Source organism: Chiloscyllium plagiosum, chromosome 34 (assembly GCF_004010195.1).
Source record: "Chiloscyllium plagiosum isolate BGI_BamShark_2017 chromosome 34, ASM401019v2, whole genome shotgun sequence".
Taxonomy (NCBI): Eukaryota; Metazoa; Chordata; class Chondrichthyes; order Orectolobiformes; family Hemiscylliidae; genus Chiloscyllium; species Chiloscyllium plagiosum.
Window position 1 is genome coordinate 38603342 of NC_057743.1, and position 15509 is coordinate 38618850.

General features: G+C 44.2%; 1 protein-coding gene across 9 annotated transcripts in view; it reads right to left on the bottom strand.

The window, feature by feature from the left end:
- Positions 1–2721: 2721 nt before the first annotated feature.
- Positions 2722–15509, bottom strand: part of casz1 (castor zinc finger 1) — a 385070-nt gene continuing 372282 nt past the window's right edge. For all 9 annotated transcript variants that reach the window (XM_043676251.1, XM_043676248.1, XM_043676247.1 and 6 more), the window contains one exon: positions 2722–5948. In XM_043676251.1, coding sequence (XP_043532186.1) covers positions 4918–5948 — 1031 coding nt within the window. In that variant the 3' untranslated portion in view covers positions 2722–4917. The remainder of the gene's footprint in view (positions 5949–15509) is intronic.

Here is a 15509-nt window from a genome sequence, read left to right on the forward strand (position 1 = left end):
TTCCTGAGTGTGTTACCACATTCTGGTTTTTATTTCAGATTTCCAGCTCTCCAGTATTTTATTTTTGTGTAAAATTGCTCTTGTTTCTCCAAAATAAATTTTTTAGGAAAAGCCCCATATTACCTCGATCATTCTCAACAGCCTCCAACATAACTACAGCCATTTTGTTCTCAGCTTAAAAACTTCCACTTTCTGCAAAAGTTCAAACTGTGATATTATAAATCTTTGTCACTGCGATGGTTCAGTCAAAAATCACCCAAATGTGACTGCTCCAGTTCATAAAGACTTCACATTAATTAAGTCTGCAGCCCAGAATGGACGCTGCTGCCTGGCTGTCTCCCAGCTGCCTTTCAAACAACTTCCACACCTCTGATTCTGCAGGATTCTTGTACATCATCTGCTTCATGTTGGAAAATCAGGTTTGGCTCAGGCAACATACCAAAGTGGTCACTGGGAATCAGGGAGTTCAGGACCCTGAACTGAGGCAGAGTTATCACTGGCGAGGGTTGAAGGGTGGGCATTAGCCAAGTTTTGAGGTGGGCTATAGGAGGTGGTGATCGCTGCTTCACTTTTCTTTATTCTTGCAAAGGATGAGGGTTTTGTGGGAAAGGCCCATCTCTATTATTGGCCTTGAACCAAATGACTTGCTCCATCATTTCAGTGGACAGTTCAGAGTCAATCACATTGCTGTGGGTCTGGAGTCACGTGTAGGCCAGACCAGGAAAGGACAGCAAATTTCCTTCCCTAAAGGGTTGCTAAAATAATAGTTTGTGGCACTGTTCATGTTATTTGTTGTATTGTTATAACAACTTAAATGCCATGGTGGGATTTGAACTCAGGTCCCAGAGCATTAGCCCAGGCCTGTGGATTACTTGTCCAGTGGCATTCCCACTACACCACCATCTCCCAATAATAAGTTATAAAAGGGCAAGCTCATTCTGGGTGTCAAAAATTTAAAGTACGGATCAGATGGAGGTTGAGTCAATTGTGGTCTGAATTAACGGCAAGCTAGACTTGAGGCAGGTTCCAATACAGACGTCAACGCTTTCGATGTGCTCCAGTGGGTGTAAGGATGGAGACAGTGGCTGTTGCGGTATTGGAATAGTGGAAACTGGAGGGGACGAGGCTAAGGGTCTCAGCCTCAGATGAACTCAATGGCGGCGCTAGGTGAAGGAATGGCAATGGAGTCAGAAGGTCAACCCGGGGTCTAGCAAAGGCTGTGAGACGTGTGGCTCAACATTGGCTGGGAAGGAAGTTGGATTTGGAATGGGGGAAAGAACAGAGGCTGAGCTGTGGGAAGTGCTTCTTCACAAGAACACAAGGCACTGGGGCAGGAGGCCATTTGGCCCATTGAGCCTGCTCTACCATTCAATACAATCATGGCTGCGGTGAAAGTGAGGACTGCAGATACTGGAGATCAGAGTCAAGAGTGTTGCTGGAAAAGCGCAGCAGGTCAGACAGCATCCAAGGAGCAGGAAAATCGACGTTTCAGGAGATGAAGGGCTTTTGCCCAAAATGTGGATGTTCCTGCCCCTCGGATGCTGTCTGACCTGCTGGGCTTTCCCAGCACCATACAATCAGGGCTGATCTTGTGCTTCAACTCCACTTTCCTGCCTTGACCCTATTCCTCCTGATTTTAAAATGCCTCAACCAAGAGGTTTATTTGGAAGCACAAGCTTTCAGAGCGCTGCTCCTTTGTCGGGTAGCTAGTGATTTTTAACTTTGTCCACCCCAGTCAAATATCCACATCATGTCAGCCAAGGGGGAGAGTGAGCAGGAGTCAAGGGTAAGTTCTTTGGCACCTTTGGGTCTTCAATTTCTGGACCACTCCCTGGGCTGAGTCCCTCTCCTCCCCAGTAGTGATAGTCTCCCACATTGACCTCTGACATCTCTACATCATGGGACCCAGCAACGTTTCCCTCACTACAGGAGTGTGTTAACACCAATAGATCAGGGCCTTTGGATCCTTTAGATTCAGGGTACCAATCTATACAATATCCTTTTTTACTTCATCTGACTAATTTATTGAATCAAACAACATCAGGGTGCTCTAACTAATTGAATGTTTCCCCAGCAGTGCAGCTCCTGAACAATGTGCCCATTGTAACCGCACCTGAAAAGATTAAAGACGTGGGAAAGTTTAGAATTGATCCTTTTCAGAGCCTTCAATGAGGAAGATACACTAAAACTAATTTATTTAGAAAGGAGTTGATATATTCAAAATAACAGGATTTTATAGATATTTACACTGGCGATACCCCACTAGTTAGTGACTAATGAGGTGTTAAACTGACCCCTTTAGCTGAGCAATTAACAGCTGAGCTTTCAGTAAAGGTGGAAATAGGTGTCATTAATCTGCAGCTGAAGTGTGTGCTGTGTCTGGACTGCAAATCTATACAATTAGCAAAGCAAGCATCCAGAGAAGTCAGGAGGGAAGAGACTGGCAAGAAGATGAGCAGTTAACTTTAAAAGGCTAAGAATCTTCACATTGGTCAGCGAAAGATAAACCCTCATGAGTTGACTTAATGTTACAACAGAAACAAGCTTCTATATTCTGGCAGTGTGACAAACTCAGTCTGTGATAGTGGTCACGCTGGAGAAAGCTGTGGTTTCAGATATTTTTAACTCAACATGACCAGGCACCTCTGGAGCAGATGGGATTCAAATCCAGCTCTTTAGAACCAGAGGTAGGGACACTACCCACTATGCCACAAGCTGAGCCCCTGAAATGTTGTTTTACTCTCTCTCTCTGTGCGTGTACTCTCTGGGAAATGACAGAGACTAGTTCCCCATTGTCAATGTAAAAGCAGAAGAGGGGACACGGGTATGAACTTGCTGTGATTGGATTCGGTTCAACAGTAAAAATTTCCAGGGCTCTGAGGGAAGACTCGGGAGTGGGCCTAACTGGATTGTCGGATGGGCATGATGGGCTGAACGGCCTTCTTTTGTGTTCTAGTCTAAGATAAAACCAATAATATTAACCAATAACGGTATCCCAGTCACATGGACACTAATTTGATGGCACAGGGTACAGTGAAGGTGGCAAAGAGAAGGGACCATCAATATGGCTCTCCTTTTTCTTTCCTTATTTGCTTCTTAATTATTATTTTGTATAAGTTTACACTGGCAAATTAACAAAACATGAGTTGCACAACAGCACAATAGAATCACTAGGGGAAAGAATGAGTTCCCATTCATGAAAGAATTGAGAATGATGGGGTTGAATTGCAAATAGTTGGTGAAAGCAGCAAAAGCAACATGAGAAATAACTTGCTCACACGGCAAGTGGCTAAGATTTACAATAGTCGATTGCCTGAGAATGTGGTGGAGACGGTAGATTTGAAGCATTTAGATTGAAATTTGAGATTTGTCTGAAAAGGAAGAATGTGCAGGCTGACAGGGAGGAAGCAGGGGAATGGGGCCACGTGACTTGCTCACTTAAAGAGCCATCATAGCCATGATGGACCAAATGGCCTCCTTCAACACTGCAACAATTTGGTGATGACATGGCTTTCAGTCTGCAGCCTTAGAGATACAAGAGGCCACGTGTTTAAACAATCTTAAACACACAGAGAAAAGTTAATTTTTGATCAGAAACTCATAAGCAAACACGTTAAAACAGGTACTACAGCTCTAAGCCTCAGAAGAATCAAGAGTTAGATTCAACATGGTGGCGAATGATTCACAAACAATGTCACCGACGTTAGCCCCCAAAGTATCGACAATATTCATATTGATTTCTGCTTTAAATATAAAAAATAACTTTACTTGAAATGCTCTCAGTCTATCTAGGAAACAAACCAAAAAGGTGGAGAAACTTGGAGAAACCACATGTGCTTCTTTACAACTGTAAAAGAAAGATTATTCTGGAACAGCCCAAAATAGCAATGAGTGGAATGGAATGGAAGAACCTCAGGTGTAGCGAGTGACTTGGGATGATACAACCAAACTCCAGAGTGAGAAGGTTCTCGGGAGAGAGAAAAACGAGAGGAGAAAAGAAACCTTCAAAACAAAATAAATTAATGGAAGAATAAAAATGGAACTTCATTCACATCAAGTGCAAACACCACATGTTACACAATAAACATCTGTCAATCTGCACTTATCTAAATGCTTCGAGATTTACCGTTAAGAAATCATTTTACACAATCTTATCTGAAAGTCATCTCATCTCCCACAGTTTGGTGCTAGAGGTGATGGTGGGACTGACTACAGAAAGTGGTGATTTAAAACTGCCTTTGTAAATTCTTCGCTTGCACACTCTGCCATATTACATAATGTACACTACAGCTCAAACTGCTTAGGATTCCCGGTATCATATACTTGTTTTTTCCTTTGAAAATTCCAAAAATTAAAACAATAAAGTCTAGCAGACATGCACACACGCAACCAAGGAGTTTTCCGTAGCAAAGGTAATACCCAAATATTACATGATGTCCAACTCCAGAAATGTCGGATTATAGATTTTAGTTTCTCCTGCATATTAAAAGGGTTTAATTATGTTGGTCGGGTTGTAAACATCTTTCAGGGAAAACAACTCTTCATACTGCTGCTATCTCCTCTCCATATAGCATCTGAAGCCAGACGATTTGTTCATCTGTAATCGTGATTCTTTTGATTTGTGTAGGGTGTCGTCCCGTTGTCATCAGCTGATCTGGAAGCATGGTGTTGGGGAGAGGAAGCTGAGAAAGTCTCGACTGCAGAGCTGGTCTGATCGCAGCAACAATTCTCACCGTGCACTCAGGGCCCCTTCAACACAACAGCGCCTGTGGAGTCTTTGCTGTTAATTCCACTACTTTTTTTTTCATTTAATTAAGAACAACTGTCATCCCAGATAATTTAAACAAGTATATAGAGTACAGATTCTTTATATAGGAAGGGAAGGGGTTGGGGTGGTTGGGGGGAAGCTGTCCCCAGCTACAGCCCTGTGGCGTCATCTTTCTCGTCCGTGTTCTCGGGTACGGTGCCACGGGAGCTGTCCGAGTCCGTGTTGAGATCATCATCATCTTCGTTGAGGTCTTCATCCTGTGTCATGTCGTTCTCGTCTTCAGCGTCTCCAGATGTGACGGCTGGGTCTTCCTGGAGCGGTCCAGCCACCGAGACCACCTCGTGGGGCTTTGTGCTCAGATCCAGCGAGTCATTCAAACCGATGCCGGCGGGGTTACGCAGGAAGAACAGGGAGCTGTCGACATTGGTGCTGAGGTTGAGGGAGCCATCCAGGTTGAGGGAGGAGCCCTGCGAATCGTACTCCGTCGTAGTGCCCATGGCGTGCATGGCTTCACGGGGGGGCGAGACAGACGTCGTTTCCCCGCGCTCCAGCTTCTCATGTTTGCGCTTGTGAGAGTCCATCTGTGACATGCCCACCACTGTGTGTTTACACTCAGGGTAGGTGCAGTGGAAATGGGAGCACTTCAGCTTGTATTTACAGTCAGGAACCCCACAGTCCACACTCGAACTGAACTGGCAGAAACCAGCCGCGCTGATCACATCTTGCTTGCCATGGTGTTTCCGATGGGCAGTCACCTTGGTGCTGTCCGTACAGCGGAAACCACACCGAAGGCAGTGGAAGTGGGTGCTGTTCCCAGAAAACTGACAATCCGCAAAATAGCACCTCAGGGAGGACTTAAAGCGCTTGAAGTCATCGAGAACGAGATTATCCACTCGGTCGTGGTGCTGGGCGTGTTTGTACATGTGAGTGCGCCCACAGAACTTGTAGCCACAATTCTCCCGGGTGCAGTGGTAGTGGGTGACCTTCAGCGAGAATTGGCAAGAGGTGTCTTTGCAGTCTTCATAGAGATCGTAGCGTTTGAAGCCCTCCAGCATCATTCCTTCATCCAGCATCTTCCGGGAAGAGGCTGTTTTCCGTCGCTTTCCAAACGGAGACATGTCTTCGATGATCCAGAATCTTTTCTTTGCCCCAGAAGCAGTCGGAAGTGAAATGGTGTTCCCTGGAAGCAGAAAAGAACATCAAGAGGTCACGGTACTAACTCTGCATTTAGTTGGGGTCAGACACATTGGAGACTATAACAATGGCATTATAGTTAGTCATGCAAACCTCCCTTTCTCCCAGCAACAGAGGGGGTCACTACAATGAACTGACCACATTGAAAACATTGCACAACATATACTGGAGCCAAGGTACTATGCAGAAATGTACACCACAGAAACACACAGCTTGGCTAAAATATCTATTTGGTCTTCATGCCTTGTCCCCCAAATATTCATCCAAGCCAATACCTTCTCACGGTCCAGCTGACTGAACTGTACAATGGCCAGTTTTGACAATATTCTTTCAGGGGATGAGGGGATCACTGGCAAGGCCAGTGGTTATTGCTCATTCCCTCACTGCCCTTGATCTCAGCCATTCCAGAGGGCCCTGAGGAATCAACCACATTGCTATGGGCCTGGAGTTACACATCGGCCCAGAACAGGTAAGGGTGGCAGATTTCCTCCCCTCAAGGACATTAGTGAACTGGATGGATTTTACCAAAACTTGATGATAGCTTCATAGTTACCAGATTTATTTGATTTCTACTCCAGATTTAAATTCCATCAGCTGGCATTGTTTTCAAGAAGTAGTTAGATATAGTTTTTAGGGCTAAAAGGATCAAAGGGTACGGGGAGGAAATGGGAAAGCTGGATGATCAAACATGATCATGTTGAACGGGGAGCAGGCTCGAAGGGCTGAATGGCCTATTCCTGCTCCTGTTTTCTGACTTTCTTTGGTTTTATTGGTGGGATTTGAATCCATGTCCCTCAGTGCTTTGACCTGGCCAGCTGATTACTACTCCAGTCACATCTGAATTTAAAAAAAAACACAGAGAAAGGAAACAAAATGATGCTGCACTTGTCTAGGTGCATGGAGACAAGGTGTGGATGAAGAGACATTGATACTGGGAAGGGAGAAAGAAGTAGACCCTGAGCCTCGTCTGTCTGGGGAATCAATTTGGGAGATCCGGAATGGGGATGCCGACGAGGAAGCTGTATTTTTCGTACCATTCCTCTGCCCTCCTGGCTCAGTAAGGTCCCACAGCACAGTGTCACAACGGAGTGCAACTTCTCCCCAATGGTGGGGTCTCTTGTCTAGAGTGGGGGAGAGGGGTGCAGCGCAAATTGGACCTCGTGATAATGCACCACAGCTCACTCAGACCCTATCCCACAGGAAGTTCCAATGCACATGCACAATGAGCAGAGAATGTCAGAGAACGGGTGGTCCGTGGACCTGCTTTGGAGCGGAGGTGTAGAAGTCAGGAGGTTAAGTTGAACATAAGAACATCTCAGAGTTCCTATCCCACTTGGTCTCCATTGTAAAGGGAGAGCAGCATCAGCTGTTAGTCATGCAGCTTACATTGGCGTAAGTTGGAAAAATCAATTTCAAATAATTATGAAATTGGATAACCAGCTCCACACTGATAGCCCTGAATACTCTCTCCCGCCTCTCCCCATCACCGTTTCTGCTGTTGAGGTGCTCACACATTTCAGTGCAAACAAATGGAAAATTTCCCTATAATTTTCATAAACATACAAAAACTAAAATACAAACAGCAACCAGATATTTGCTGCAAAGCCAAACAAGATAGAATTCAGCACTAACTCACACACCAGGCTGCTTGCTCAGTCTGATATTCAAACATGCTCCAGGCGTAAGGATAAGGATCCCCTCAGCCTGGGTGTCTGGGGTGTTACAGAATGTGCTGCTAAAACCACTGTTCCTGCTGCCATTAATTGCCGAGAGAACATATCCATCAGAAACCTACAAACAGACCAAGTCCTGCCTCCCTTTCCAGGTGAATGGAAAAAACAGGAAGTGCTCCCTGATATTTATCTCCCAACCAATCTGAGTAAAGCCATTTACCGGAGGGCTCTTTTGTGGACAAAATGACTGTCACACTTCTAACATTCCCATAGTGACCAGGATCTCTGAATTATTAAGGTACAGAAAGAGGCCATTCAGCCCATTGTGTTTGTACCGGCTCTCCAAATGAGCATTGTGACTTAACATCACTCTCCCACCTTATCCCTGGAACCCTGCACTTCGTTCCTTTACATATAACAGTCCAATTCTATCTTGAATTATCACCTCATTTGAACCTGCCTCGATCCGAGTCTCAGGCCACACATTCCAGGTGCTAGTCACTCACTGCGTGAAGAAGACTTTTCTTGTACCATTTTTGCTTCTTCTGCTAACCACACTTCAAAATACCTTGTTGGCTGTAAAGGGCTGTCCTAAAGTCATGAAAAGTGCTACATAAATGAAAATTCATTCACACCTTTTGTGGTTCATTGGGTCAGTTTAGACACCACTAAGAATTGACCAGAACAAAAGGGATGGCAAACTCTCTGCTTTGAGAGATATTAGTGAGACAATAGGAGCTGGGGCAATTCAGCAGCTTCCAATCCTATAGTAGCGACTACACCTCACTGACTAACTACACGTTGGGATGTGTGAAGATGTAAGGTGCTACAAAAATGCAATTGAACTGATGATCATTTGTTTCTGATACTAGCCAGTTATTATGTTTTTTCTTTAAAAAAAAAGTTGCATTTGATTTCAGAACTTAGGATGGAATAGAGTAATTGATCTGAAACACTAATTCTGTTCCTCTCTCTCTCTCTCTCTCTCGAGAGAGAGACCAGGCCAGTGTTTCCAGCACTTCCTGTTTTTATTTTGAGGCTTTACAACTTCTGCTTTCCTTGCCCAGTCCTTGTAACCATCACACAACTCGACCCATATTGCTACAGAACAGGTAGAAGTGATAGAAAAGAAAAAACGTAACAAATAAAAAGACACACTCAACAAAAAGGACTTTGCTACACGTTTCCACAATGTTATTTAAGCAATCATACCCTCTAGATTTTACTAAAGATTCATAAAGTTATTCAAGAAACTGACAGCAGGAGGAGGTTCCATAAATATCCCCTTACCCAATGAGGGGGGGGGAGCCCACCACATCAGTGCAGAAGCAAACACAACAATCTTTAGCCAGAAGTGATGAGTGCATGATCCATCTCATCCTAGCCCAATGGTCCTCAGCATCACAGATACCAGTCTTCAGCCAATTTGATTTTCTCCACATGAGATCAGAAAATGGCTGATTGTACTGGATACTGCAAAGTCCATGTCTAATTGCAACAAAACTGAACAATCTCCCCAGGCTTGGGATGATCAGTGGAAACTGGCATTCAAGCTGCACAAATGCCAGGTGATGACTATCTCTGACAAGAGTTGAAAAATGTGGTGCTGGAAAAACACAGCAGGCCGGGCAGCATCCAAGGAGCAGGAGAATCGACGTTTTGGGCATAAGCCCTTCTTCAGGAATGAGCCTCTCTGACAAGAGCAAACCTAACTGACAGCCCCCAACATTCAATGCTTTATCCCCCACTATCAATATCCTGGGGGTTACCATTGACCAGAGCTGAACTGCAACCACCTTATAAAAACTGTAGCTCCAACAGAAGGTCAGATACTAGGAACCCTGCAAGTATAACTCACCTTTTGTCCCCCCAAGGCCTGTTCACCATCTACTATGCAAAAGTCAGCAGTGTTGACAAATGCTGACTTCATTTGTGGGAAGTGCACCCAATCTCCAGCTTCTCGAGAACCGGGTTAGGGAACTGGAGCTCGATGAACTTCGGATCATTTGGGAGGTGAAGGGGGTTATTGAGAGGAATTACAGGGAGGTAGTTACTCTACAGACATGTGAAGAAGGTAGATGGGTTACCGTCAGGAGTAGGAAAGGGAATCAGTAGCCAGTGCATGGATTTCCTGTGGCCGTTCCCTTCAACAACAAGTATGCCATTTTGGATACTGTTGCCGGGGATGACTTACCACGGGTAAGCATTGGGGTCTCTGGCACAGAATCTGTCCCTGTTGCTCAGAGGGGAAGGGGAAAGAGGAGCAGAGGTTTAGTCACTGGGGACTCCATTGTGGGAGGACAGATAGGAGGTTCTGTGGGAATGAGAGAGACTCACGGTTGGTGTGTTGCCTCCCAGGTGCCAGGGTTCGTGAGGTCTCTGATCATGTTTTTGGGATCCTTGAGGGGGAGGGGGAGCAGCCCCAAATCGTGGTCCACATCGGCACCAGCGACAGATAGGTAGGAAGAAAGGTGGGGATTTAAGGCAAAAATTCAGGGAGTTAGGGTGGAAGCTTCGAGCTGGAACAGAGTTGCAATCTCTGATTTTTTTGCCTGTGCCACGTGGCAGTGAAGCGAGGAACAGGGAGAGCGCGGAGCTGAACATGTGGCTACAGGGATGGTGCAGGAGGGAGGGTGGATGGTGGATGGTGAATGGTGGATGGATCGATGGCGCAGGAGGGAGGAATTTGGATTCTTGGATAATTGGAGCTCTATCTGGGGAAGGTGGGACCTCAACAAATAGGATGATCTTCACCTGAACCAGAGGGGCACTAATATCCTTGGAGCTCTATCTGGGGAAGGTGGGACCTCAACAAATAGGATGATCTTCACCTGAACCAGAGGGGCACTAATATCCTTGGAGGTGGGGGAGGAATTTTGCTAATGCTTTTTGGTGGGGTGGGGAGGGTGCGGATTTAAACTAATGCAGCAGGGGGATGGGCAATAAATAAAAGGGTGACTGAGGATGGGCAATAAATACTCACTGTTAAGAACACAGGGACATGACGAAACAGCAGAGAGGAACTTCTGGTTAAATGTCACACAGATTTCATTTTCCAAAAATTCACAAGATTCAAGCATCATCTATTCAGCCAATGCTTACTAGCTAGAGTACTGTGGGTCTAAGACCGCAGATTTCCTTTCTCAGAGGGCATTAGTGAACCAGGTCAGTTTTCATAATAACTAAACTAACTTTTCATTCCAGATTTTTGTTGAATTCAAATTTCACCATCTGCCATTGGTGAGGTTTGAAGCCCAGATCATTAACCTGGGCTTCTGGATTTCCTTGTCCAGTGACACTATCACTGTACCACCACCTCGCCTCAACTGTACTTCTGCATTCTCTCCCCGACTCCCAATGACTGGGCAATAATTTCTATCATTGTCCTGAGTTTTTACAGCAATTCTTGATTTTGAATACAAAACCCATTGTTTATTTTTGAAAGCTCCAATAAATCTGTAGTTTTGCACCATATAAGGCTCTATAATCAATCCAAAAAATGAGCTGGGTTTAATGAATTTATTGTAAGGAAGATTTCAAGGTGTTCACACAGCAGTGGCAGAAGGAGGAAGGAATTCAACAGCTCAAACAAAATCCCTAAAATGGCAACAGTGAGAGTTCAGAAACCAGCTGTCACCAGCTGAGATGGATTTTGAGGGTGAGTTGCAATATCTGAGTACAAATACTTTCTTCCACCACCATAGTGCTTACATAATCACTGTCTGAATTGATGGTGAAAACTAATACATAATGTGCACAAACATTTTGTAGCAGTACCTCACATCTTAAATCAATTGGCATTTTACAACACATCAATAGTGAAAGCTGCAAAGTTAGGACTTTATGAAGGAGGCTGGTCTGTGATTAGGGATTAGTGGTGCTGGGAGAGCACAGCAGTTCAGGCAGCATCCAAGGAGCTTCGAAATCAACATTTCGGGCAAAAGCCCTTCATCAGGAATGGATTCCTGATGAAGGGCTTTTGCCCGAAACGTCGATTTTGAAGCTCCTTGGATGCTGCCTGAACTGCTGTGCTCTTCCAGCATCACTAATCCAGCATCTGCAGTCATTGTTTTTACCTGGTCTGTGATTAACTTAAAGCTTCAAATCTTTGATTTATTTTGTCATTCCCAACAAAAAAACAGAATACCAAGTTTAACTCACATTTAGTTAGTGGATGCATGTGTCAAATGTATTGAAGTGGATTAGAGTGGTGCTGGAAAAGCACAGCAGTTCAGGCAGCATCTGAGGAGCAGGAAAATCGACGTTTCAGGCAAAAGCCCTTCATCTATTCCTGATGAAGGGCTTTTGCCCGAAACGTCGATTTTCCTGCTCCTTGGATGCTGCCTGACCTGCTGTGCTTTTCCAGCACCACTCTAATCCAGAATCTGGTTTCCAGCATCTGCAGTCCTTGTTTTTACCTAAATGTATTGAAGTGCCTCACTTTGTTTTAATTTTATATATGCAAGAGTTCTTCCAGTTAAAACCAAACATCGTCGAAAAAAATTAAACTTAACAATGGATGTTCATAAGCTCATAAGAAATAGGAATAACAGTAGGCCATTCGGCCCCTTCAGACTGTTCCACCATTCATTTGGCTCATGTCTGATCCAACATTCCTCACATCCACGTTCATGCCTTTTCCCATAATCTTTGATTTCTTGACTGATCAGGAATCTATCTCAACCTTAAATATACACAAGGTCTCTGTCCCCACAGCACTCTGTGGCAAGAGGTTTCAAAGACTCACAACCCTCTGTTCAATCAACAAAAAATATGAATTTCCTCTGACACTAAATTTGAAGATAGTGATACTTTGTAGTTTATTTAATTTCATTGTGGTGATGATGCAAGCTGGGAGCTGTTTTCCTACAATTTTGTCATCAAGTTACAAGTTGTCATGAGAAATCGGACATCTCATTTACTTTCCAAGAAGAATTAATACAAGCTCAATGCACTAATGCCAACATTAGCACCTTCCAACACCAGGCCAGTCTTTCTATGAAGGAATTCCAACCTTCATGTCTAAATTGCACAAGTCCCATAAGGAACTGGGCAGCTACTCACTTGAGGAGTGGCCCTTGGAGTGATCAAATAGGGAACACTCAGCCCTCTCTCACCCATGCAGGGTAGACTCAGATCTTGGTTGCTGACTGAGTAGATAATGTATTAATGTATTTAATTGCCTGCTCTCTCCATCCCCATAATACTGTTCAAGAGGGCAGAAGTATGACGACAGAATGCCGACTTATTACTACGTGAAAACATATAAAATGAGGGGCATGACTCGGCCATCTGCCCCTCCAAGCCTCTTCCATCATGGCTGACCATCCAGTACCCTGTTCCTGCTTTTGCCCCATATCCTTTGATCCCTTTGTTATGTAAAACATTATCTGTTTCTTGAATAAATTCAATGCCTTGTCCTCCACAACCTTCTGTGGTAGAGAATTCCACATGTTTACTACTCTTCGAGTGAAGATGAATTTCCTCAGCTCAGTCCTAAATGGTCTACTCCATATCTTAAGACTGTGACCTCTGGTTCTAGATTCCCCAACTAGGGAAAACACCCTCCCTGCCTCTCGTCCTTCTAAACTCTAGTGAAGACATTTACATCATAGAGCCATAAGGCATAGCATCAGAAGCAGGCCATTCATCCCATCGAGTCTGCACCATGATTCAATGGCTGATTGAATGGCTGATCTGATAATCCTTTTCCCCACAATCCTTGATTCCCATACTGATTAAAAAATCTATGCCAGCCTTGAATAAACTTAACGACCTAGCTTCAACATCCTTCTCTGATAAAGAATTCAAGTCTCCCTAACAACCTTGTATGTTTCAATAAAGCTGCCTCTCATTCCTCTAACCTCTCTTAAAAAAAAGTCCTTCTATTCCTGGGATCAGCCGAATGCACCTTCTCTGGACCGCCTCCAATGCCAGGATACCTTTCCTTAGATAAGAGGCCCAAACTGTTCGTCGTATTCCAGTTGTGGACTGACGAGTACCTTACATAGTTTTAGCAAAACCTCTCTACTTTTATATTCCATTCCCTTTGAAATAATGGCTCAAATTCTCTCCGTCTTCCCTGATAATCGCTGAACATGGATGCTAGCCTTTTGTGACTCCTAAACCCTTCTATTCTGTAGCTTCTAGAAGACTTTCTCCACAAAAATAAAATTCAGCTCTTGTCATAATCATAATCCTTCGCTGGATTTCCTCTATGTCAACTATATCCTTTACTTTATATCCAGAAGCACTCTTGCAAGCAACTGAATATCTTTTTTCCCCAACAGTTACAGGACTGTTACCACCTATAAATTACCGCCAGTGTTTTCCAATTGATCAAATTACATGCAAAACCCATTAGGGCAATGTATACTACCAAATGTGAGGGTGAGGTAGTGAGAGAGAGAAGGAAAGGGCTAAATCAAAATGTATATCCTTTCTTGGCTAAAACTCACACAACATCAGGTTATAGTCCAACAGGTTTATTTGGAAGCACTAGCTTTCAGAGCGCTGCTCCTTCATTAGGTGGTTGTGGAATATAAGATTGTAAGATCACGTTCTTATACTCCACAGCCACCTGATGAAGGAGCAACGTTCCTTCAGACGACAGAATGCCGACTTATTACTACGTGAAAACATATAAAATGAGGGGCATGACTCGGCCATCTGCCCCTCCAAGCCTCTTCCATCATGGCTGACCATCCAGTACCCTGTTCCTGCTGCGTTTGTTGCCCAGTCCTACTTGCTGCTGAGAAGGTGATAGTGTGCTACCTCCTTGACCAGCTGCAGTGATCAATTTGTTTGTCCCCAAGTCCATCGAATGGGGACTGCATGATGGAACCCAACTCCTGAGAGATGCTATTAAGAGTTGTCATGATGATAGATCAGAACTCATTGACATTATTACTATTTAGTACCAAAATGTTCTTTTTCAAAAAAAGAAGTCTTCTCATGTGCGCTCTCTCTCTCTCTGGCTCGCACTCTCTCTCGTTTGCACCCTCTCGCTGAAGTTTTTATTTTTCTTTATTTTTGATAATGCACTAAAGTTGGGAAAAGGACTGTGGAAGTAATTGCTGTACTTTAAGTTTACGTTACACTTTTGCTTTGCAAGGAGTTGAGGAAGACAGAAAAAACACTAACATGTCAACTGGGTTATGAGTACAGTGATTTTGGATTAGTGGTGCTGGAAGAGCACAGCAGTTCAGGCAGCATCCGAAGAGCAGGAAAATCGACGTTTCGGGCAAAAGCCCTTCATCAGGAATAAATGAAGGGCTTTTGCCCGAAACATCGATTTTCCTGCTCCTCGGATGCTGCCTGAACTGCTGTGCTCTTCCAGCACCACTAATCCAAAATCTGGTTTCCAGCATCTGCAGTCATTGTTTTTACCTATAACCTGGGGTTGTGTGATTTTTAACTTTGTACACCCCAGTCTAACAAGAGCACCTCCAAATGGTGACTATCCTTTCTTAGATATGGAGACCAAAAAGGCACACAATACTCCAGGTGTGGTCTCACCAAGCTTCTGTATAAAAACTGCAGTTAGAATTCTATTAAAATTTAACAGGATGATGATAGGCAATGAGGCAGTTTGCTACGCCCTCAATGTAAGGTAGGAAGTTCCAATATTTAACTACTAAATCATCCTGAATTAGAGAGGATTTCCCTGCCTTCATACCTATTGACGTCCTATTGTGTGGACAGCATATCGATTAGGCAGCACCAGACCATACAGACTGGCCCCAACATCTAAGGACACCATCCAACATGTGTTTATACTGCCCTATTGAGGGGCTGGAGATCTTGGGGTGTTCTTCTAGATCACCCAGGCAGACACTGGGTTTCCCCTGTGACATCTTGCAGACATCTTGGAC